Source organism: Xylaria bambusicola, assembly GCF_022495145.1.
Source record: "Xylaria bambusicola strain CBS 139988 unplaced genomic scaffold F5B22scaffold_64, whole genome shotgun sequence".
In the NCBI taxonomy this organism is placed as follows: Eukaryota; Fungi; Ascomycota; class Sordariomycetes; order Xylariales; family Xylariaceae; genus Xylaria; species Xylaria bambusicola.
The window spans coordinates 70,941-95,138 of NW_025953617.1; the positions used below are offsets into that span (position 1 = coordinate 70,941).

General features: G+C 48.2%; 7 protein-coding genes across 7 annotated transcripts; 4 read left to right on the forward strand and 3 right to left on the reverse strand.

The window, feature by feature from the left end:
* F5B22DRAFT_625760 (prolyl-tRNA synthetase) lies at nucleotides 1-2,933 on the forward strand. Its single transcript, XM_047976187.1, has 9 exons — nucleotides 1-336; nucleotides 392-416; nucleotides 480-778; nucleotides 834-1,009; nucleotides 1,068-1,166; nucleotides 1,221-1,313; nucleotides 1,365-1,592; nucleotides 1,720-2,143; nucleotides 2,196-2,933. Exons 1-9 carry the CDS (start codon nucleotides 184-186, stop codon nucleotides 2,286-2,288), a joined length of 1,590 nt encoding a protein of 529 aa, XP_047826228.1. The 5' UTR covers nucleotides 1-183; the 3' UTR covers nucleotides 2,289-2,933.
* A 1,246-nt stretch (nucleotides 2,934-4,179) lies between these two features.
* On the reverse strand, nucleotides 4,180-4,953 carry F5B22DRAFT_651155 (BET3 family protein; the record flags this gene model as incomplete). Its single annotated transcript, XM_047979418.1, has 4 exons — nucleotides 4,180-4,491; nucleotides 4,563-4,785; nucleotides 4,849-4,857; nucleotides 4,919-4,953. The coding sequence occupies 4 exons, from the start codon at nucleotides 4,951-4,953 to the stop codon at nucleotides 4,180-4,182; spliced, it is 579 nt and encodes a 192-aa protein (XP_047826229.1).
* A 312-nt stretch (nucleotides 4,954-5,265) lies between these two features.
* F5B22DRAFT_625764 (WD40 repeat-like protein) lies at nucleotides 5,266-7,599 on the forward strand. The gene is made up of 4 exons (XM_047976188.1): nucleotides 5,266-5,787; nucleotides 5,851-5,977; nucleotides 6,057-6,812; nucleotides 6,870-7,599. The coding sequence occupies exons 1-4, from the start codon at nucleotides 5,656-5,658 to the stop codon at nucleotides 6,917-6,919; spliced, it is 1,065 nt and encodes a 354-aa protein (XP_047826230.1). The 5' UTR covers nucleotides 5,266-5,655; the 3' UTR covers nucleotides 6,920-7,599.
* A 1,520-nt stretch (nucleotides 7,600-9,119) lies between these two features.
* F5B22DRAFT_484703 (uncharacterized protein) lies at nucleotides 9,120-10,680 on the forward strand. Its single transcript, XM_047972285.1, has 3 exons — nucleotides 9,120-9,822; nucleotides 9,879-10,189; nucleotides 10,273-10,680. Exons 1-3 carry the CDS (start codon nucleotides 9,231-9,233, stop codon nucleotides 10,582-10,584), a joined length of 1,215 nt encoding a protein of 404 aa, XP_047826231.1. The 5' UTR covers nucleotides 9,120-9,230; the 3' UTR covers nucleotides 10,585-10,680.
* Nucleotides 10,681-18,048: 7,368 nt separating this feature from the next.
* Nucleotides 18,049-18,289, reverse strand: F5B22DRAFT_651159 (TOM core complex subunit Tom6; the record flags this gene model as incomplete). Its single annotated transcript, XM_047979419.1, has 2 exons — nucleotides 18,049-18,102; nucleotides 18,176-18,289. 2 exons carry the CDS (start codon nucleotides 18,287-18,289, stop codon nucleotides 18,049-18,051), a joined length of 168 nt encoding a protein of 55 aa, XP_047826232.1.
* A 266-nt stretch (nucleotides 18,290-18,555) lies between these two features.
* Nucleotides 18,556-20,305, forward strand: F5B22DRAFT_484864 (uncharacterized protein). The gene is made up of 2 exons (XM_047972286.1): nucleotides 18,556-19,039; nucleotides 19,111-20,305. Exons 1-2 carry the CDS (start codon nucleotides 18,709-18,711, stop codon nucleotides 20,109-20,111), a joined length of 1,332 nt encoding a protein of 443 aa, XP_047826233.1. The 5' UTR covers nucleotides 18,556-18,708; the 3' UTR covers nucleotides 20,112-20,305.
* An 834-nt stretch (nucleotides 20,306-21,139) lies between these two features.
* On the reverse strand, nucleotides 21,140-23,963 carry F5B22DRAFT_625780 (uncharacterized protein). Its single transcript, XM_047976189.1, has 2 exons — nucleotides 21,847-23,963; nucleotides 21,140-21,781 (listed from the first exon to the last, which is right to left on the reverse strand). The coding sequence occupies exons 1-2, from the start codon at nucleotides 23,657-23,659 to the stop codon at nucleotides 21,735-21,737; spliced, it is 1,860 nt and encodes a 619-aa protein (XP_047826234.1). The 5' UTR covers nucleotides 23,660-23,963; the 3' UTR covers nucleotides 21,140-21,734.
* Between the last annotated feature and the right edge of the window lie 235 nt (nucleotides 23,964-24,198).

Below are 24,198 nucleotides of genomic sequence, written 5' to 3' on the forward strand. Positions count from 1 at the left end.
CCCCCACTACCCCGCCACCTACCTACCTACTTTGGCTCCCAACTCGAACTTTCTTTTTTTAAAGTTGAGTCACAAGGAAGTACGTCTCTTGTATTGTTGAAAAAATAAAATAAAAATAAAGATACTGCCGAACAGAGCAACTTGCAGACACGAAACGCATCGCCGTCTTTCTACTACCAAAGAATGGCGCCTGCCCACCAAAATGGCAAGCAAGCTGCGAAGGCCGGCCCGGTAGTTCCTCTCACCAGTGGCATCACTGTCACGAAGGAGGCCAACTTCCCTCAGTGGTATCAAGAAGTTGTCACCAAGTGCGAGTTGGTAGACTACTACACCGAGGTGGGTTAGCGAGCGTGACCTACCGAGCCAACCGATTGCTAAATCCCCGGCGCAGATTTCAGGCTTCTACATTCTTCGACGTGAGCGGCCCCTCTTCTCCCAGTCACAGGCCTTGCTTATACTGACGAATTGCCCCTGAAAAGCATCGGCGATGCATATTTGGAACACAATTCGAACATGGTTCCAAGATAGAATCGAGCGTATGGGTGTAGAGGAGACGAGTTTCCCCATGTTCTTGTCTGCCAAGTCTCTAGAGAAGGAGAAGGAGCACGTAGAAGGATTTGCCCCGGAACTGGCTTGGGTCACAAAGGCCGGTGACAAGGATTTGGAAGTTCCCGTTGCCGTACGGCCGACTTCTGAGGCCGTTATGTATCCATACTACGCGAAATGGATTCGTTCCCACCGCGATCTCCCTTTTCGCTTAAATCAGTGGAACTCTGTGGTAAGTAAAATACAATTGCTGTGTCTCTACTCCATGCATAACCAATGCCTTCCAGGTGCGATGGGAGGCCAAGCAAACGACACCATTCCTGCGCGCGCGCGAATTCATGTGGCAAGAAGGACACACGGCGCATCTCACCGAGGAGCTTGCAGCTAAGGAAGTTCTGGAGATCCTCGAGCTTTACGCAGGTGTTTATGAGCAATTGTTGGCAGTGCCTGTCATTCGCGGCAAGTATGTTGTCGCTAACGATTTCATTGGTATTTCTTCTGCTTATCCATACTTTGCATAGGAAGACAGAAAACGAGAAGTTTGCCGGTGGATATTGGACATCGACTTGTGAAGGATTTATCCCTTCCACTGGCCGTGGCATACAGGGTGCAACATCTCAGTATGTATCTTGAGGCATCTGTTGAAGATGTGCTAACATTGATCCGCTCTCAAGTGCCCTCGGCCAGAACTTCAGTAAGATGTTTGATATTACGGTAGAGGACCCCAACCAGAAGGGTGAGAAAATCTTTGTCTGGCAGAATTCCTGGTATGCTCCTTCCTTCTCCGACTCATATCAAGATGCTCATGAAAACCATAGGGGTCTGTCCACTCGTGTTATTGGCGTAATGGTCATGATACATTCAGATAACAAGGGCCTTGTCCTACCTCCTCGAGTTTCTAAAAATCAAGTTGTCATAATACCTGTGGGCATAACTGCCAAGACCAGTAACGAAGTACGAGAAAGCCTAGCAAAGCAAGTCCAAGACTTGGCGGATAGTCTGAAGAAGGAGAAGGTTCGCACGGAGGTTGACAACAGGGAAGGCTAGTAAGTACATTGACTTTCTGATTGTCACACCACCTTGCAAATACACTCTCGACACCTCCCCACTTTCCATATGGCACATGGACTTCATCGACCTCTAGCCAACTATCTACTAATTTTTACTCGACAGCACTCCTGGCTTCAAGTTCGCTGATTGGGAGATGAAGGGAGTACCCCTCCGACTTGAGTTTGGACCAAAAGATGCAGCGAATGCTGTGGTCACCTATTCTCGTCGTGATACGGGTTTCAAGGGCACTATTCCGCTTGCAGAACTAACAACTCAAGTCCCGGCTCTTCTCGAGAAAATTCAGCAAGACATGTACGACAAGGCAAACGCGGAGTTCACATCCCACCGGCTGATTCTCGACGATTGGACCAAAGTAGTTGCAGCACTTGATGCACGTAACGTGGTGTTGATTCCATTCTGCGGCGAGCCGGCTTGCGAGGAGCTGATCAAGGATCAAACCAAAAGTGACGAGCACCGGGAACTGGGAGCGGATGGTAAACCACAACCGTCCATGGGCATGAAGAGTCTCTGTGTTCCGTTTGACCAGGTATGCTTGTATTTTCTCAATTGCACGATATATACTGACATCGCTTCTCCAGCCTTCTGGCATTGTTGAGGGTGAGACAAAATGTCTAAGACCAGATTGTAAAGCGACCGCAAAGTCATGGGTGATGTTCGGTCGGAGCTATTAGTTACAACTCTTTCAAAGTAGTTTGCTAAGCCCTGCTGTTATTGCATAACAAGCCGGGATATAATCTATAAAGCACCAGGATGGCAGTCAACCATAAGATATCATGTGAGAACATCACATATGCAATGGTACTGAAATAAATGCGATCTATTACACATTGTCACTGCTTATAGGGCAGGTCTCTGTCGTTCGGCAAATGGTCTTACGATGTCACTCCCAAGGCAACGCAACCAAGAGGGTAGTAACCCTTAGATGTACGAATGGCAACTAGCTTAGTTGTTTAAGAACCGAAATATTTCGTGCATACACACACATACCGGGAAACTAGCATATCTATCTACTTGGGATCCCATGTTCTTAAAATGAAACCGGGTTTGATGATTTGTTTCTAGTAACTTGGTAACTTACGTGTCGGCTCATAAAGTAAACGTAGGCTTTGAAGGCGAAAGCTATTAGCTGGTATTGAAGATCTAAATCAACAGGTCACCTAGGTTGACTTCAAAGGACTGGCACAATATATAAATAACCTTTATAAACAATTACGGTACAAGATCTGATTGTACCCTTGAAATACATACCTACCTATGTAGGTAGGGGGTACTGAAGGTACTTACAACATGTTCTTTGGGCGTATATTCTAGTCCGGGCTCCACCTTGTCGACTTGGCGTCCTGGGATCCAAATGCTACGGGACCTATGAATATCTAAGTACATGGGCCGTCGCGTACCTGGGTTAGTGCATGCGCGAGTTGGTGTTTAGTAGATGTAGATATAAGTAGATCTTAGGTGTTGAGAGAGTTGCCAAGTTTGTAGAGAGATTCTAGATAGCTTCTTTATCATGCGCGACAAAGACCCCCTCTCAAGGGCAAAAAGCTCTAGCCAAGGAGATCGTTGATCTTTCAATTGCTAATCTAGGGGTAGTAATCTTCGTGCCTACTGATAGCAAGTTCTATTTGGCGGTAAGACCTTTGGCGAGCACTACGAGCCAAAATCTCCTGACCTAAACCGTGCGCTCGCAGCAAGTGAGTGTCTAGCGATCTTGGCTTTCTGGGCTGGTGAGCTGAACTCAGCGATGAATTGGTGAATGAGCTTGTCTTTGCCACGTCGGAACTTCAGTCGGCTGAGGCTTGGTTGGGGTCATGGTACAGGGCCTCAGGCACTTGAATCATTTGGCAGTCTTTATAGCTAGCATCACGCTCCAATAAAACATCCTCCAAGCTATTATGGATATACCGTAGCTATCTGTTACAAGTCGGTTAAATCTCAGGTACCTAGTTAGGTAGGTGCTTAACATCGTGGGCGATGGGGATGGTTTGCTTCCGGGGCGGACCGACACCGGTGGTACGCTACCTTCTTCCGGCCGGCCCGCATTATAACGGAATAGATCTATTCCTTTTCCGTTATCAATCCACTGCCTCTCGGAAGGGAGCTTAATTGCGTTGCCATACTCCACGGCAAGGTCCCGTACACGTAATCAAGCTAGATGACATCATAAAACGAATCCTAGTGCTTCAAAAGCACCTAGTATCACAGAAAAAGAAAGAAAAAGAGAAATACCTGCCCAAAAAGTGAAATTTCGGTCTTGTCCCTAACCTGCGCTGGGGTGTAATTTACGGTACTATGAACAAAAATCTGTCGAGGTTAACATAGGCTAGGGACACGATCGGTATTGACCTGTACGGCCTAGTAAGGAGCTAGATCTCAACCTAAGCTGGATCATATGTCGCCTTGCGGTAGTTAACGACTTCACGGGTTAGGAATTGAACTTGTTTCATTAAAATAGGGGGGACAGCTCATAGAATCGGCGCACTGCAGAGTATGCCTAGTAGGGTAACCGCAAGTAGTCACCTCCTCCATCACGATCTATGGCCCACTTGTATATTTATTTCATTTCTAATCGTCCTCCGGCGGCAGTTCGTCGTCAATATATCGGATCAGTGACACTCGCATCTCAGTAGTATCATTGCCTCTCAATACGTCGCTGATAAAGTGTGCCTCGACCTGCATTTGTACCATCTCTAACGCGCCCCGAAGGACACCGCAGAATATATTGGAGTACCACAGTTCATCTTGCGCTCGGCCGTCATCTGGCAATTCTACGAAATCTGCCAGGGGATTCTCCTCAAATATGAGCGAGAACTGTTTGTTGTCACTGGTCCAGTTCGTGACCGTTGGCGAGATGTTGAGAAAGATCTTGAACCCGATCTAAAAACGTACGTAATTAGTTATATTTAATCTTATAGGGGATCGTGGGCTCCCCAAAGACACTTCCGTACCTTCGCTAGCGAATCAGCCGTCTCTCGAAAGTTGCTACATCGCCGCATAGTATTGGACTTGGCAAGATAATCTTCTATCAGTCGTAGACCGATATTGTACCCCATCTTATCTAGCTGCTTATTGACCTGAACGTAGTCTCCGTCAAAATCCTTGCATAGTTGAGCGACGATAGTGCCATATGTCAAGACGACAAGCTCAGCGTTCACCTTGTCGACACGGCCCCTTTTGAAACGCGCGTGAGAATCGCACTCAATAACGGTCACGGACCGAGGTAGATGAACTTACTTCCATATCCTGTCATCATTCAGCGGGTCACTCTTGATAAATTGTAAGGAAATGGGTTATCTGAACCTACTCTTCGCCCACACGGGCAGCTTTGCTGGCAGACATGCTCGGCTCGCGAGCTGTAGGTCCAGCCTCACTAAATCATGGACAGCGTTCCAAAGTACAAGGTGGCCTTTTCGGCGCAACATAGAATACAACAACGATGACAGTGTATGAAGTACCTAGAGAGCGCGAGCAAGATGCGGCGGCAGTATCGGGCGGTGAGAGTGTACGAACGCATAAGCAAGTACCTGAATGTACATAGGTACCCACTGAGGTGGTACTACCTAACGCTAGGCTGCCCCTCCATGCAAAGAAATGAAAGGCCCCCGATGCTGCGGAACATCCTTTGCTCCGCTAACTTTTCAATTGATTAGGTGGGTATCTAGGTACTACGTACCTAGGTAGAGTCCGCGATGCGCTTTAGATATTTCCGAGGCCTACCTACGTTGAGCTTCCAACACTTTTAATGTTACTACCTAGTTCAATTGGGGCTTGGATTTTCTTTCTACCCATTCGCCTAGGTACAGTTACTTTATTTATCACGGAGTAGACACGCCTTGCTTTAGAACAAGCTGAAGCCATCATTCTTAAGCTCTTCTCTTTTTTCTTCTTCTCTAAACGGGGTCCCCTTCAACATAGTTTTAATTACGACTAACCTGCCACGTATCGCCCCAAGTCAAACTTGTATACAACAAGCGCCTCTTCTTTCTTAACCTTATTGCAAGCCGATCGGTATACCAAAATTCAGCAAGTGTTCTGAATGAGATGTCGGCCGAAAAGAGGCCCGCCGCCGACGACGCAGGGGCAGGGCAGTTAGTTAAGAGACAGAAGCCGGGTACGAGCACAGCACTTTCGAGACGCGATGACACCGCCAGTAGCAGTGCTTTGATTCAATCGGTACGTTATTCATGCCCCTGGCTATTCTTATCGAGCTTAATATTAACAACCTGCATATTGCAGACAATAAGGACAAGTAATCTTGAGGCGCCGCTCATGGAACTGAGTGGTCACTCCGGGGAGATATTCTCAGCCAAGTTCGACCCAACTGGAAATTTGATCGCGTCTGGGTCTATGGACAGGAGTATATGTAAGCTATGTCCTATCCCCGTCTTACACTGCCTTTTTCATTGGGCATACGTAGCTGATAACCATGGATGAAACGGTAGTGTTATGGAATTCTTCTGGTTCTTGCGAAAATTACGGCGTCCTGAATGGTCACAAAGGCGCAGTTCTCGATTTACAGTGGTCTCGAGATTCCGAAATCCTATATTCTGCTTCGGCCGACATGCATCTCGCCAGTTGGGATTTGACGTCGGGAACTAGGATACGGCGATATGTAGGCCATGAGGAGATTATCAACGCTATGGATATCAGCAAGCGGGGTGAAGAACTTTTAATCAGTGCCAGTGATGACGGCACTATCGGCATCTGGGATCCCCGTACAAAGACCGCTGTGGACCATATTGAGACCGACTTCCCGATTACTGCTATTGCTGTCTCCGAGGCTGGCAATGAAATATACTCCGGTGGGATTGATAATGATATCAAGGTCTGGGATTTGCGGAAAAAGGCTGTTGTTTATTCCATGCTAGGTCACAACGATACTGTCACCAGTTTGCGCGTTTCCCCTGACTCTCAATCACTCCTGTCCTTCTCCCACGACTCAACTGCGAAAACCTGGGATGTTCGACCCTTTGCCCCGACAGAGCGGCATATCCGAACCTTTGACGGAGCACAGATGGGCATAGAGAAAAACTTAATCCGTGCAAGCTGGGACAAGGCTGGCAAAAAGATTGCGGTAGGCGCCGGAGATGGAACTGTTGTCATATGGTCAAATGACAATGGAAAGCTTCTGTACAAGCTTCCTGGCCACAAGGGCACTGTCAACTGCGCAGAGTTCACGCCAAACGAAGAGCCTATCAGTAAGACAACCTAGCTTTGCAACATGTTGAATTATGCCTGACTAATTATATCTCTAGTTCTTTCAGCATCTTCAGATCGTCGTATGCTTCTGGGAGAGCTACGGTGATTCAGCTACGCTCTATGGTCTGAAGGGAAATTCTAAGAGCTGCCGCGAAGCAGGAAGACCTTCCATTTCAATTGTTTAGCTTCCTCTAGGCGCAAGTAGAAGCTGTGTCCATTGTCAAGCCTACTTCCTTAGGAAAATCTGTGAAATGACGAGCCACAAAGTCGTCGTTTCTGCATTCAGACAAGTAACTATAGGTATGACCTAGCGAGTGTAGTATAATTGATGCTCTGGGTTTGGCGAGCTTGATATAGCATTGCCTCGGAGGTAACTACAACGCGAGAGCGTCAATCATTCGGCACCTTTCTAGCATCCGAAACGAGATAACGAAGCAGCCATCTGATAACTATTGTTGCAGGGTTGTTGGGGGATCTCTAGAATAGACAGTTCAACGAACACTTGGAATGAAGGCACCAAGTATTCGATACCCAGTAACATGATAACGAATCGGAGATTTTGTGCTGTTACGAAAACTGTCCAGGAATATGAACAGAATACAACCTGGCTCCTTAGAACCTTGAGCTGGGATATGTGGCGGGTATTATTACATAGTCCTGTGTTTGCCCAGGTTCCCCACCACGGTTCCGAGATGGGTCTGTATCTACGTAGTATAATGATTGGTCATCATAAGATGATAAAGGAACGCGAATCTGTAATACCGCTGCCTCTGGGCTACCTCTGAATCGTTAATCGCCCCTATTAAACAGCATTTGCTACGTCTTTATCAGGCGAAAACCAAACCGCACACATGCCTGTTGCGAACCGAGGACCATTTGCAGACAAGTCAGTTCGTTTGGCTGGTCAGCGCGTTATTTAGCTATGCATGTTTCGAGCGCGACACCACCACCACCACCACCACCACGGCGCTTACTACCATGCACTTGAATACTTACTTACTAGGTATGTAAATAGGTGTCTAGTCATATGCATCCCGAGTCGAGGCTGGCCGAAGAGGAAAGCTGATTCCCCGACCTGACGCTCTCTGAACCCTTAACATGGCTATTGGGTAGCTAGCTACCTACATACATATAGTAGGTAACGTAGTTGTAGTCTCAGCTGTCCAAAGATGGAGTCGGTTGGTTGATTCTGGATTGACTCTGAAACACTCATACACCCCCTGATATACGTTAATGTCTTACCTCAAACGCATCAATGTAACCTCGGCGCTTGTTACGAGATCAATCTCGCCTCGAATACCAATTGCTGCACTTTGTACCTGCATGGCAGCATTACTGAGTAGGGAACCATTGAACCCCCCTGCACCGTGGGTGTTTCGATTTACGAGATATCATCAAATACCTAGTTAGGTACCTAGGTAGGTGTCTACCTATGTATTGCATACTAGAGTATAGATCGTGGTTATGGCTGCACCCTCCCTCAACCACGCTCTTAATGCTGCCTACCGTGACCTGCTGTCTGATGCTAGCGTTACAAGACAGCCCGAAAAGAATGAGCAATAAATAATCACACCCTTCTTCCCCTCACCCTCACCGTGGCTCGCTCTGCATAGCCAACCACGTACGATCCCGCCCGCTAAGGGCCTCGAGGACCATGTCGTCGCCCTGCCTTGTCCCTGCCGTCCCAAACAACAGGGCGTCTATGATCTCCCGCTCCATATTTCTCTTACACGTATACAAACTAGGGTAGTTAATGGCCCCTTGAATTCCAACGAGCCAGCCTCTTGGCGTTTTTCTCTCATTGCTTGCTGCCCTCTCGGGACTTGTAGATTGGTACTTCTGCTTCGAGCGCCGTTTTCTTTTCCCCTTGGTATCGCAAGCATTACGGTCTTATGCCGTTTCGTTTGAACTTCCATTCTTGACTCTCCATTTCTCTTCGTCGTGCTCTGCGAGCATCGTTCACTTTGCTGGGTTCCATCGAATACCTAGGGTATTCGCACTCTTTTACACCTATCCACCGGCACTTTCATTCATTCTGTAAGGCCAGATCGTATTGTAGCAACAACTCGTTCCTATTGCATAGCGCTTCTGCAGGTTCCCCGGCCGCGCCTGGGACCAGAGCTCCATTCATTCGCTGAGAGTCGCTCGACCTCGAAACCGACAATCTGCTAAAAACACGACACGCTCTAATCATTAATGAACCAACAGTGACATTTGTTTACCTGACATAAAGCTGTTCTCTGCTGTGGAGGCTGTTCTTGTTTGTTTACACTCTAGTATTATTGCTTGAGCCGGGTTGCGCCTGTACCCACCTCTACGCCGACCTTTCAGCCCAACAGATAACATAATAATCATAGTTCAAGACACAGATTATAAGCCTATTGTTATCAGCTACGCTACAGATCAACTTCGTAATAATGAGTCTGCTATGGCAGGAACGGGCTCAGGACGGCTCAGATCTCGAACGTCAAGGACCTAGGGTTGTAGAAGGACAAGCGCGAAGTAGCTTGAGGTCATTCACCTTACGCAACTTGCTCCCCGGACGAATGGGTTGGGTTAATCGAGATCGGGCTCCCAGTGAAAATGAATCCGAAAATGATGATGGCCCCAAATCCCCTAACCTTGAAAGAACCGGAGCACAAGAGATACCGAATCAACTGCCACCTGCCGCCAGGACTCAAGAAACTGGAATCCCATCAAGAACCCGAATCCGATTGCAACGTTTTCCGGTTCTAACTCGGCCACAAATAGCACGGGCGGCCAATGGAGAGGAATCCGAGCGTCATGTACGTCGCTCGAGGTTCGGCGGATCAAATCCAGCAGAATTACACTTAGTCGAATTCGCCGAAGATGAGAGAAGGCGGCGACGCGCACAAGAGAGACTTCGTCGCAAAGAGCCACCGAAAAGATTCCTGTTCTGCTTCCCGTGGGTCAGGTCTCGGCAAGCCCGAGCACTCATCCTGCGTTGTTTTGTGTCGGGCGTATTCCTGATATCAATGCTTACGACATGTATGTTGTGGACACGTCCACATTCGAAAGTTGCGTTTACTGATTATCCAGCATAGATCTCGCCCTTGCTATCACGAAGAATATCAACTCCAGCGCCTTCAGCATATTGCTTATTCTTCTCATTATCTTGACGGCCATTATCTTTTGTCACGGGCTCATTCTGTTGTGTTTAACACTCGTAAAACCAAAAAGCCGACCAGGTCCGCCAGGAGTAGATATTGAAAGTAACCGATATGGACAACCAGGATACGCAATTCCTAGACAGCCAATCCGTGTTGTACTTGCACGAGATGAGGAGGCGGCTGGGATTGAGAGTGAGACGGCAAAGTTGAAGCCTCCGGCATACGGATTGTGGCGCGAGAGTGTGGTAAGTTGATTATCAGCCATCTCATCTACTCGAAGGCTATTCTCCCATATAGCTTCTCTTGACTTACGCCGTCGTCATTATAGCGCGTAGATCCTAACCGAATTTATTGGCAACGTGCCAAATCACCACTGCCCAACGGCGATGATGGGGACGAGGGCGGCGGTCGCACGACTCAACGTCGACCACCCTCTTATGCCTCAGATGATGGCATCGACTACGTTGTTGATGCTCGTCCGAGATCTATAGCGCCACCCCCTTCCTCTGTTTATTCTCGAGCCTCTACGATTGATTCCCCCTTCACATCGAATGAGGTGCCGCCACTACCCCGCCCAGCCGCGACGGAGATGTCCGGGCCACGGGTAGTTGGGCGACCAGGAAACTGGTTGATTGTTTAGGTTCATTCTGGGCCTAGGCTGTACGACCTCTAGATAGGGTGTTACGGTTGTGTGGACATTCAGACATTCTCGGAGCTTGTGTTTTCTCAAAAGGTCACGGCGTAGACGCATTATGCATAGGATGCAGGGGAAATCTTTTAATTAAGCACTGGCGTTGGGGCACTTTTACCTACCTAGGTAGGTGTGTATGTATGATTTACGAGCAGGAGCAGTGCTGTTTAAAATTTAAATTTGTTTCTGTGAAACATAATAACCTCTCCCCATCATTAATCCATGTAGCAGATGTTACGCAGCGAGCAATTCTGGTCGCCGTAGGTCGTGCGAGATGCCTACCTGTGCTGTACACTGGGCCATGTGGGGGTCATATCTGGGCGGATGAAAAGAAAGCAGGCTACAGAAATGTTTAATGCAAAACCCGAGGTTATAATCAACTTTGCTTTACTGATCTCTCTATTTATCTTGTCTTTCTATATATCCCCTGTCGACGGAGCCATAGAGAGAGGGGCGAGCAGCACACATATGCCATACCCAATCGTTAGGTACTATGCCTCTTGAGTTTTGTCATAAGAAAGGACCGATTAAAGATACTACCTAGGTACGAAGTAAGTAAGCAGGTTAAAGCGGAAAACATATTGGAACTGGTAATACTCGCTGGTGTGAACCAACTATTCGATGCCTTGGGGCGGGCGGGCAGCACGCTGTGCGGGGTCGGCCGTTGTCGTGTCTTTGCGACGGCCTTGTGATTGGGCGGACGCCGAAATGACAGGATGTCATAACTCCCCTCCTCAGCCAGCGTCAGTGCATGTGCGCAATGCGTACCGCCAGTCTGGTTGGCTGTAATGTATGTAAGGTCAGGGAGCGTTTTACGCTACTTAAGCATATGTAATGTACGTTTTAAGCGACTAGGTAGTCTAGCCTAGATACCTACTTAGATAGGGTACAAGCTTGATTGATTAATGATCACAGAATGATCACAGCCCAGCGTCAAGTGTCCTGTCTTCCTGTCTTCTGGGCTACTGCTGCTGTTATTATTGTGGTTGTTGTTGGATTCTTCATTCAACTAGGTACCTACATACATGTAGGTACCTACTCAGGGACAAGGACGACATTCCGTGTTAGCAGAGAGAAGCACACCAGAGGGTTTGATTCATGTCAATACCTTGACTGACTCACGTAGCTCGCTTATGTTGTAGTGTGGCGTGAGATGAAAAGCAATATGAGAGCTTGATCTATCCTTTAGGTATCGGTGTTATATTGATCTAACCTTCTGTTAGTCCCTCCGCCCTACATACTTATTATATGTCAAGTATACTTACTGGGATAACTTAAGCAGGGATAGGAAAAGCTGACGCCAGGGAGAGAGCTACAGGAGACATCTGAACACCAGCGCTTATGTCCAAGTGCACTTCAAACCATTGTGTAGTACGAGGTAAACAAGTAGATGGTGATGACGGCATAACTTCCTACCTATAATAACTGTGTATATGATATATATATATATATATATATATATATATATATAACGGAATACGCATTGCTCGGTAGTACTTAGTAGGTAAGAAACACGTATATTGGAAACACAACAGTCCGCAGTTGTCAACTATCGTTTCACTCTCTCCGCATCCACACACACACACACACAACTACCTCGCATTCTAATATACCTACCTACCAATATACCTAGGTACCCAAAGGTAGGTAGTAATGCAGGACGTAGGACATAATGTGCAACTTACAAGGTATCTACCAAGTAGGCATGAAGAAGCCACATTCCAATCATGACAAAGTCGACATCTGTGCATGAAGATCTGTTACCATAAACTCGCTCTCGTTATTCTTCTGATTGTCTTACCTTGTCTTATTAGTCTTGTCCAGGCGTGTGCATCCTACCTAGTACACCTTAAGTAGGCACGTTGCTACTGTAAGGTCTAATGAGGCACTGTTGCCGTTGCGGGTCAAAGGTCACATTGCCGTCCTCACCAAATCAAGTCGTAAGAGGCAGAGCTGAAGAGGAAGTCAACCAAGTCCGCCCAGGATGTTCACGGTTAGACTGCTCTGTTAGGTATAAGTGCCTGCTCGCGACTGAGTCAACCTCAGCCAATACGCTCGCTACCTACAGTACGCTACGACGATACTACTACTTAAAAGTAAGTACCATGCGATCTGAAGCGGCACACGCCAAGAAGAGCACCCCCTCTAAATCCTCCTCCACCTCGTGATCCCCCATCCCATCCCATCCCATCCCTCCCTCTCCCTCGTTGCTCTAGTCCTTCCCTCACCCGTTATGGTAGTGCGATGGGCAGACGATGGGTAAGGGCTAGGCGTCTTCTTCCTCCACTATTTCCAGTTTCAACAGCCCAGTCAAGCCCTGTCAAGCACAAGCACAGCGCCAGACGGCAGCAGTTACAATACGGTACTAGGCATGTACAATACCATAAAATACAATCTACCTACTGTAAGTATGTGGGTGGCAGCGCCAGTGACCCTACCGTATGCTAGTCCTGCCTGAAAGTAGCGAACCGCTCGCCGCTCCCTCTCCATTCCTTCTGCCCACCCCCCGCCGAGCCATTTCTATTGACATCCTTTTTGTTCCCTCTTTTCTTTTTTTTCTTCCCTTCCTCCCCACACATTTCGCATCATCATCTACTCGATACATCCGAGGTTGTCGTGTTCGGGAGAAGACGAGAGTCGCTTGGAAGCTGAAGAGAAGGTTGCCGTTGGATCGGACAGAAGAAGCAGCTGACGGGAAATCGTTTAAAGGGCCTTGTTGTCGCATAGTTTGAAGAAGTAAGTCGTCATTTTCCTCTGTTCTGTGTTGCTGCCCATTTCTCGGTTTCCTCCCTCAAATTCTGGTTTTGTTCTTGGACGATCAATTCCCTCGAATGGTCTTGTACTCCTTGCCCCGGGTTGCCTTTTGCGCCCAACCGCGGCAATGGGATGTGGTTCGGCGCAAAATATAGCGCCTTGGGATGGCGATACGGCACATGTCAGCGCGGAAACCGAGTTAATATTGGTTCATGTCGGCCCTTGCTGTGCGACATGACCGAACACCCAACCACCGTTGTCCCCGGGCTCTTTTCGCTTTTATAAGCCGATTCGAATGCGACGATACGTACGTAATAGCGCATATCAAGACTGCTCTTCCAAGCCGCTTCTACTTGCTGCGACATCATCCCATGGCGTCGTCACTCCTACAACGAACGACTCTTTCGCGCCTATATTGGCCACGACACAACATACAAGTTGTCGATTTTTGAGTTATAGAAACTGCGCACTAGCCACTTTCTGTTACGTCCACTTGAAATTATCACTTGACACCAAGCGCATGGTGTGTGCGATCCATGCATCCATCCTATTGGATGGATCAACTATCCAAACATACCAGTTGCCCGGGTTCGAGCAGCCGGGTTTGTGTTGCGTGCATAGGTGGCAGGCAACGCACGGGAATGTTAGGGACAGACACATAGTGCGCACGCAAACAAACACATATACCACTTGACACGCCGTTCTCCAAGAAAGGACGACAATACGACGTTGCCACGCTGCTTGCACACTGTGGAAACTTGGAAGAAAATCGATTCGTCACTACGATAATGACTGGAGTGGAATGGTGCAACTCAATCACGAATTAGAGGGTTGTGTTCCAGTTGACGAAACAGTCACTTGTCGCCCTTATACATGAGCATACGCTCTAGGAAACACCTGCTCCAAGTAATATTTCCTGCACAGTTTCATTAGATATATGCGCCTCGTCTATTTGCCGTCTATCAGTTTGTACGCACTTCTCCAGAAACCCTATCCGCTATTGGCGCATTGCCAGGATGGCAGCAAACGGCGATTGGATTTTCATGCTGTCACATACGATGGCTTCGTTCTGCGCACCTCAACCAGCTGCTCTTTCTCCAGTTGTTCTCTCAGTACCTCATGCCTCATTTGCGCCTATGGCCATAGCACTATCCGGCAGTACAGTCACACAGACTTCTTTGCCGCAAACGCATTGGGCCATATATTGATAAAGACAATGCTGACTTGACATGGTATTCTGGAATTGGAACTGACAGGCTTATAGACGTTTCACCATGTCTTCTCTATCGCGCAGAGCATGCTACAAATGTGGCAATGTTGGCCACTACGCCGAGGTTTGCTCCTCCGCTGAGCGCCTTTGCTACAACTGCAAGCAACCAGGTAAGCCTTGCTTGACCCGATGACTCACGGCGTTTGTAGAACTGACACACCTCGATGAAAAGGCCACGAGTCTAATCAGTGCCCTCTTCCCCGGACGACAGAGGCCAAGCAGTGCTACCACTGCCAAGGACTGGGTCACGTCCAGGCTGACTGCCCTACTCTCCGCTTAAGTGGTACTGCTGGAGGTAATGGGCGCTGTTACAACTGTGGACAGCCTGGTCACCTCGCTCGGGCATGCCCCAATCCTGCCGGCGTTAATATGGGCCGTGGTGCCCCTGTCAGTCGTGGTGGTTTCGGTGGTTACGGACGTGGTGGCTTCGCCGGTGGTCCCCGCCATGCGACTTGCTACAAGTGCGGTGGCCCCAACCACTTTGCTCGTGACTGCCAGGCCCAGGCTATGAAATGCTACGCCTGTGGTAAGCTTGGTCACATTTCGCGCGACTGCACCGCCCCGAACGGTGGCCCTCTGAATACGGCTGGCAAGACTTGCTACCAGTGTGGCGAAGCCGGCCATATCTCTAGAGACTGTCCTCAGAAGGCTACCGTCGCCGCTCCTGCTGGAGGCGAGATTCCTGCCGACACTGAGATCCCGGCTCCTGCCGCTATTCCCCCTGTTGCTTAAGCGTGAAGAATTCAAGGTGGTGTGCGAATTCACTCCGAATACGACCCGTTGATCTGGTCAAAATCCGGTCGCCACATTGGTGTCGGAATACCTCGTGATGATGCTGATTGAAACATGTGACACCTTGGTCATCTCTTTCAAAAATGCACGCTACTCTGGAGGCACATCATAACAATTGCATCTACTGTATGCAATTCTACTATATCGATTTCACCGCTATGAGCATTCTACTCTCTTTGGTTTCATCATTTACATCGTATGACATCAGTATTTTCCATCGTTGAAACACCACACTGGCATTCCGAAGTGAAGGTCCAGAGATGGCAACTATGCTTTTTTTAAGCTTCGTGGACCAACCAGACCGATAACATATGGACATCATGCTTTACCAATTTCCTTATTTTTATTAACTATTATATTCCCTTGTTTCATCATCAGCACGACTCACGGCGCATATGATCAACCACGGCTAGAACTCCTGTTACGCACACCACAATTTTGCTCTCTTTTCTTGCGGATTGGCCGGGTACCCATCGCATTCTTAAGTTGGGAATTTTTGGATCTAATCATCATTTCGGACATGGATTTTTTGTTCCCTCCTTGTATCACTACCAGCGCCGACCAGCGAGGGTGTGTTTGTAGAAAAGGGCGAGAGAGAGACGAAGCCATCGGTGGACGACAGGAAAAAGTGGGCAAGTGGCGAGCTACTCCCTACCTCTATAGAACTTGAAGCGGAAGGGGAGCCGGTTTATGTTTTTTATAATGAAAAACAGATTACGGGAAACTAGGAAAGAGGCACCATGGACAAAACAAAAGCTTCAATGTTACTGGATCATTACGCACACTCTAAAATCATCTTTCACGCTCTTGTTTTGCGGATGTAGAAGCTTGATTGGGCGCGCGCCGCACGTAAAATGGTTGAGAGAGATGTCGAAGGTGGTAAACCTGTAAGCACAAGACATATTGGCTGTCTTTACCTTTGCCTGTGCAAGAAAAGGTTGGGATTTATGCAAAGTTGGAGGCGGACTGTTGGGGAAGCAACGAATCGTGGTATACTAAGTCCTTCGTGACATTATCCGTTGTCGTAGCTACAAGATGTTGAGTTGATCTAGAATTGAAGTACAAAGAAACACATTCGGTGAACTCAACATTGATATGAAATTATGTCATCTATATAAGCTTAAATACATTACTCCTGCAAAGCGAAAGTCAAGGATAGATACACTAGTTGGATCTGAAGTTTGACAAGGAACCTGCTTACGTACGTCTTGGGATCGCAGCTTCACCCTTTATCATTTATTATGTTTGTTATGTTTATTATTAATAAGTAATAATTTGCAGGCCATGCGTAATATTATGCGCCCTTTGTTCAATATAAACAGCCAGTGAATAATTCACTATGGCGTGTGCTCTAGGCTCGAAAATTGTAGGAGAACAACAAACCAGCCAGACAGGTAGCTACTACCAGTCGGTATAGTAGATATACCAATTAATGCTTGAATATAGGGAAATTGTGTCGATTTAGAAGGCATGATGAAAGGAGCCTTGGAGGGGGGCGCTTGCTCGTAGAAAGTGATGTTGACTATAGGCGAACCAAACCAAACCAAAAGTAATTCATGACGATTTACAAACGTCAATTTGCATGTATACATTGTGTGTGAATTTTCACTACTTAGCAACGGCATGTTTCAACCTCTAGTCTACATACGTGCGTTCTGAGGACTTTGAGGAAAGGATCTTCTAGACAGAAATGTATGCTGGGGAATATGCCAAAAGCATAGTGATTTGATGGGGAAGATATGGTAACGTAGCTCGTTGTTTGACATGTACAAGCACTCTTGGTGTGGAATAGAGATAGAGCATTATAGCTGAGTCGTTGGTGGTTAACGTAAGCTGCTAACTGGTGCCTCATACAGTATGCCCATAGAAAGCTTCGCGTAGGTGCTTAATGATGGCCACATAGTTTTCCCGGGGGCGGGGGGGGGGGGGGGGTATGACCCGCGCTCTATACTTAAACCATATATATCTACGGAGTCATACAATCTGGCGTGGGAAAATGTCAGATTGTAAGGAGATCCTCATTCGGGCCATGTTGCCGATGTTATGGGCCGAAACCAGTGATTTGATCAACTTATCCATCTGTTTGAGATTGAGATTCAGCCTCGCTCCTACAGCTATATTCAAAAGTTCATCGGTGATCATCGCAAATAAGAATCTAATGAGAGATGGCGATTTAAGATTAGACAAAAGGCCTGATTTAAGAAAGAGGGGTATTGGTAGTTATGTCCATTATTTCGACGCCCGTGAGCGTCATGGATACTCATCTAGCGTCCTCCAACATGGCTCTACGTCGGTCATGTATCCGTCATATGCAATTCATTTTCATAAAAGCCCTTTTCCCCAGCGGGCTTCGAAATTTGTCTATTGTCCATTGTCCACTGCTCTGCCCGTCCTCTGCCCCTTATAGTACAGGTTTGGTTCGTAGTCATATCGTACAAAGCTGGCGGGTGTGATTCTCATTCTCTACCGTAATCGTGGAATGGTAGTCGTGGTTATAATCCCGATCGCAAAAAGTCTCTTAAACCCTGGGAATATGTGTTAGCGAATAATGGGAAGTGTTGTGGTGGTCTCGGTTATAGTAGTCACTGGGAAAGGTCTTACGGAGGCAGCAGGAATTCGCTCCAAGGGCTGGCGAAGAAGGCGACGGCAGCCTAAGAGGTGGTAAGCACACGAAAGATGAGATTGAAGTGTCTTCACACGGAGCGCGAGGGTATCAAGACATACTCCGAATATGGCTACGCTCTTGACGACGGAAGCATTTTCAGGAGAGGTGAGGGCGCTGTATGTCGAGGCAATGACACCCTTAGGAGCACGGGATCGAGGGTTGGCAGACGGCATTTTATCACCCGTTTTCTCTATTGCGGCTAATAATAGATTCCGGTGCTGGCTTTGCCAATGGATAGAATTCGAGTGAAGGCGCCTCGGGGAACGGACTGGTGGCTGGAAGTCAGATAGGTGGTGCTGGCTGGCAATGATTGCGGAACAAGAATGGCGACAAAAAGAAAGAGTGGGGACAATGGATGATCTCAGCAGATGCCGTAGCTACCCTACCGGCAACGTAGGGCCGCCTGCAGCGATGGATGCGCAATCGATAAGTCTCCGAGGATGGATCGCGCTCGGCACTCACATAGCTACCTCGTCAGACGATTCTGAGCATCTGCGCATTGGTATGAACATCACGCCGTGCCATCTCCGTACCTAAATAATAATTGAAAAAAATAAAAATAAAAAATAATCAAAGACAAGAAACCCCGACAATGACCGAATCGCCTCGAGTCTCTCGTCCTAGTCCTAGTCCTGGTGGCTTCCTCCCTTCGCAGGCCCTGCCATCGCCCACGCCGAGTACAGCTTCAAGCCGTGTCGCAGCTCTGCTGCCGCACCCACGTTCCAAGCCACTAGTTCCCGGGTCGAAAAAGGAAGATTACGCTAGGGACTATGTTGCAAGAAGGCTTTTACACATTTCGCGCCGCTATGTCAAGAAATTCGGTATCCCAGATCCTGCCGACGAGGTCACTGGGTATGAGAATATGGAAGAAGTCTGCCATGATCTAGAAGAGGTAGTAGACGTATTATGGTTTTCGGGAACTCGTATGTCCACGCTCGCCTTATCCCCCTTTCTACTAATGACGTCTCGCTTTTAACACGATGTTTGTCTGTAGCCAGTCTTCAGGTCCCCTACCTACTAAACGTTGCGCTCGCTCTGAATACCTACCTCCCGTCGTTCCCTCCCGCGCCTCGGCCAACATTCACTCTACTGCGAAAAATAGATCACTGCTTTGCAAGTCTACTAGTAGGGTACGATGTGAAGACAAAGGAGCCACTGCCAGGCTTCTCCTCGACCGTGGATAACAGCAATAAGATGCGATTTTCAAAAACTGACATGGTGCGTTGCAAGAGCTTAGCAGATGAGACCCGTATGCTCGTCGCCATGGTCATGAGCGGTGAGGTAGATGTGGTTGATTACACTGAAGATGATGAGGTTGTACAACGGCCTGCGCGTGCACAGACAGAAGCCCGAAATATTTCCGTTAACGTTGAAGATCATGCGTCGCATAGTTTCCATGGTGTTGAGATCGTAAAGGATGAAGAGATGGACGGTGTAGATGACTTCGATTTTAGTTCCGAGGGTGAGGGTGTCGCTGTTCCGACTAAGCGGAAAGCTGGTGAGATATCACAAGATGACGCTATAAATGACCAAGCGGCCAAAATCAAACAAGTCAAAATCGAAGACGAGGAAGAGGGAGACTCTAGCGTCAAGCTAAATGATATCGCGCCGGCTGATGACTCTGGTTCACGAGTAGGTAGAGAGTCGAAGAGCGATGATAACGGGCAGTTTCATTGGGCATTAGAGGATGATGATGATGATGATGATGATGACAAAGACGACGACGACTCAGATAATGAAAAACAACCTAGTAGGACTGCTTCTACATCCAAAACTACTAACTTACCTTCTAGAGGAGCGAACCTTCCTTCCCCTCCTCGAGCGCCTGTCCTAAACGATGCCAAGAGAACTGGGACAAACAACGAAGAAGAGGAAAAATTTGAAGAGTACGAAGATGAAGAAGATGAGGAACTGGAGTTGAATGTTGGGAAGGTGTACGAAAAGACACTTGTTCGGCTTGGGGAAACCCTAGGAGAATCCCTGATAGACGACTGAGGATTTTACGTCTCTGCATACACTAAATCCGTACCTCACAGCCAAGCGATCACATTCGCTAGGTGACACTTTAGTTTATCGCCTTCATGCTCCGAAGGTTGATGTATTACTGGCGATTGCGCACCGTCCCCAGTGTTCACATCTGGGTGAGTGGATAGAGTGCTATTCTGCAGTGTATGAATGCGGCTTGCAGAGTTAGTTCATCAGGCAGCTAAGCAAGTCAAGCCACGACTATTTGCGCTAATAGTCTCTGCGTCTATACCACCCTGTCACGAAAGGCATGTTTTCGTGCTGTTATGAGCGAGAACGGCATCCGCGCGGCCCCCAGTTCACTCGGTGACATCTAAAGTCCATCGTAACGAGTGCTGAGGATAACAAAAGTCACGCATGGCTAAGCGGTTGGCCAACGGCTGTATTCTCGTCCGTTGGGGTGATTGGGATGAATCATCAGCTCTTAAGAGGTGTGGAGCGGTGCAAAAGGTCCCTTCAACTCCCAGGCATTGGGATTCAAGCTGCGAGTGCAAAGAAGCCGCCAAACCAAAGACGCTTGGTGATAAGGCACGGTGGTTAGTGGCATAACAGCCTTCCTGTATCAAGAGCCTCGTGACTGAACCATGGTCATGAACAATTCCATCGTTTCAAAATTGCTAGGCGCCATATATTTGGGACAAATTCATAGCGAGCGTTGATCACAGGCTGTCCGGTATTCTTATAACGAATGGTGCGTTCATAAAACGTTAGGAATCTGCACCAGCCTTAGGCTAACAAACACTTATAGGAACAATTCATAGATTAGCCATCACTGTCATTGTCATATGCAATAGGAAAGTTGTCGTTATTATTTCATGCGATCATACCCCCACCCCCCCGGGGGCCAGACGAATTTCCTAAACATACATGATAGTGTGACAATCTGTACTCTGGTGAGTAGAACAGAATACCCTGAGCTCTGGTCTTGCGCTATAGATCACAACATTGTTTTGCATTAGATGTTTTTCTACATTCGCGGTGTCTAACACCGGTTGATAGTATTAAACGCTCAAAGAATGCTGCCCAATGTCCGCACCTGATTAAGGGCGACCCGCTTTTCCTTTTGTTGGGTACGGTTATTGTCAAACTCAGCGTCCCAGTTCCTCTCAGTCCACGACGGCGAGGGGGTCATAGCTCTTATGACCGATGGCCTTCTTGACTGTACTCATAGGATCTATCTTCCGCTTCTTCGCTAGTTCTTGGTTCACAACGGTTAGATCGCCTTCTTCCGTCGTCTCGATTTCTCTCTCCTCAGACTCTAGTTCCGGGTCATCAAAGGATCCATTGTCGAGGAAAACCTTGAGCATACCCTGCGAGTAGCCACTGACCACGGTCGTGCCCTCTTTTTCAGACGTGACAGGTTTAGGTGCTATGGGGTCGCCATTGGTAGCTTCGCCGTAGCCAGCACGTCCACCAGCGAGGTTCCAGAAAATGAGCTCAGGCATCTCGTAGCCGGCAGCTGCAAAACTTGCTTTGATACGCTCATACGAAGAGCTGAAGGAGTCACCGGGAGTTGCACCGGACTCGGCCGAGTTGAATTGCATATCCGAGAACACGAATACGCGTTTGACCATTTCGTCTTGAGAGAGCCTATTACGGACCGCCATTGGCAGTATAAGAGATTGGAAGACAGCTGTAAGGTTGGTGCTCATTCCGAATGTAGAATTCCGGAGATTGAGATACTTCTCATTTAACAACTGGAAAGGGTCTATGCTTTGTACCTGCGGTGTTTCGGAAAATGTGATAAAGTGGCCGCCAAAGGGGGGAGCTGTGACCTCGGCCACAAGAAGTGATAGCCCAATAGCACTGTCCATAGGACGAGTACCGTCGGGAAACACAGGATATTCCATGGAAAGGGAGGCATCGCAGACGGCGATGCTGGACTCCAGAGTACCCGAGTCCTTGATGCGCTGGACGAGCGTCTTCCACTGCAAATCGGTAACTCTGGCTTTCATTGTGTTCCAGCTCCATTCGTTATCCCGCACTTGTTTGATCAAGGTAGAGGGCAACAGAGTCGCGCCGCTAATGTGCGCCTTACCCTCCACCACATCGTCCAAGTACTTCGCGAAGCGCTCGCTGTCACGCTCGGCGAATATGTCGGAGTAGTTGTTCATGGCTATTGATGGTACGCGCTCGTACTTGATCTTGTCGTACGTTTTGGCAGAAAGATTGCGCTCTACAATGTCGAGGTGAGAGCGCAATGCCGAGACGTCTTTACGGTACTCCTCTCGAGCGTGGCGGAGATAAAGCTCTCGGTCAGTGGATTGGTGAGTCAAGCCAAACTCTGCAGGGGGGTGCAACATCTCCGCTATACTGGAAACGATAAAGGTATGCTTGTCGTGGAACCGGTCGTGAGAAGGGGCCCATTTGGCACATAATGAGATATCCTTCCTCGCCTTATGATCCTCACCTTTCAGCAGGGCCAGGTCTATCTTGAGCTGCTCAGCGAATAGACGAGCGACGGACAGATATAGTCCGCGGTACACTGGGTCAGAGTGAAACTTTTCGACGGCATTTTTATGTCGCTGGTTCCGCGTCTCGTGACGACGAGTCTTGGCCTCTTCCTTATTCACCGAGACATTTGATTTTGGTGGCTGCTCAACATTTAGAATATCTCTTGGCTGAGCAAGAACGTTAAGACTACCCTCGACACTGAGAATGAGTATGTTGAGGAGATCTTTCCAGTAGCCATGAGAGACACCGTGTTTGACATCAAATCGAGTCATATCTTCGGCATCCTTCTCGAGACTATTGTCAACTATGACCATATCTTTGTCCTCCTCTTCTTGATTCCCCTCCTCTTTCTTCTCAACTTTCTTCTGGATAACAGGACGACTTAGCCAGCGAAGGTTTGCAACCAGCGTGAGAGGGTGGTACTGGGCGAGCCAGCCAGCACAGCGATAGAAGGTGAGACGGGAAGCTTTGCCCAGGTGGATGGAGCGGGCGTTGAAAACAATCTTAAGTGTAGCGAGTGAGTCTTGCTTCCAGGCGACGTTGAGGAGCTCGAGAAGCCGCGGGCCAGACACAACATCTTCGAGCTCGGCGAATAAGTCGACGAGCGGCGATGTAGTAGAGCGGTAGGCGATATCGCCGTTTTCCGTGAGCATCCTGTTCTCCAGGTCTTCCTCGAACACGGACACAGGGCAGTCGTGTAATAACAGACCTTGGATAAAAGGATGGGCACTATCATAAGGATTGTTCTGTTGGGCCTCGTCTGGTTCTGGGGTCTGAGCCTGAAGGGTGGTAGATAAATCGATCTGCTCCAGGGGGCCACGAATTTCCTGTGTCGTGGTGGGAGTGCTGACAAGTGTGATACTGTCGCTCTCGTCACCATCTGGGCCCTGAGACTCTTTGGCGCTCTCTTCATTGGTAGTCTCCCTCGAGCGAATGATATCCCGAACAAGAACATCAAACGCAGTCTGCGGAAGAGAGAGGTCGAGGCCGTCGTGCATCGGGAACAGTACGGGGACGCTAGATCTAAGATACCATGGGTCTTGGTCCTCTGTAGGCGTCGCCATGATGATACTTCAAAGCAGAGGGTGGTGGTCTAGAATTTACCTACTTTCGAAGTACGGAAGCAGTAAGAGATGGGCTGAGCAACTTTGGATGCAATCAGAGTATAGGTATGCAGTTTAGTTAAGAATCCATGTTGGTGCTGTCTGCATCACCATATGCATCAGAAGCCTTAGCCTCGGACCACTGGATACTTCTAGATACTATCTGATACCTAGGTTTTCGCTAAGTGGCCTGCGACTTCCCGAGTGAGGCCCAGGTAGCAAGTCCAGTAGTATATATATTCTGACTCCACAACATAGCTAGGCAGGTGGTTTTGCTCTTTTGCGCTGAAAGCCTGAGACACTCACGTCCTAGGAGAAGCATATTGGTCGCTCGCCGTGCTGCAGAGTGACTCATGCCGCCGGCGAACGAATGCTGCCTAGCACCCCAAAGTTAGACACCTCAATGCTACAATCACTGAACCAAATTACAGCAAATAGAGGTAGGTAGGTAGGTAGATATGCTGTGGATCCACCATGGTGATATTGCCTTAAGGCTTGAT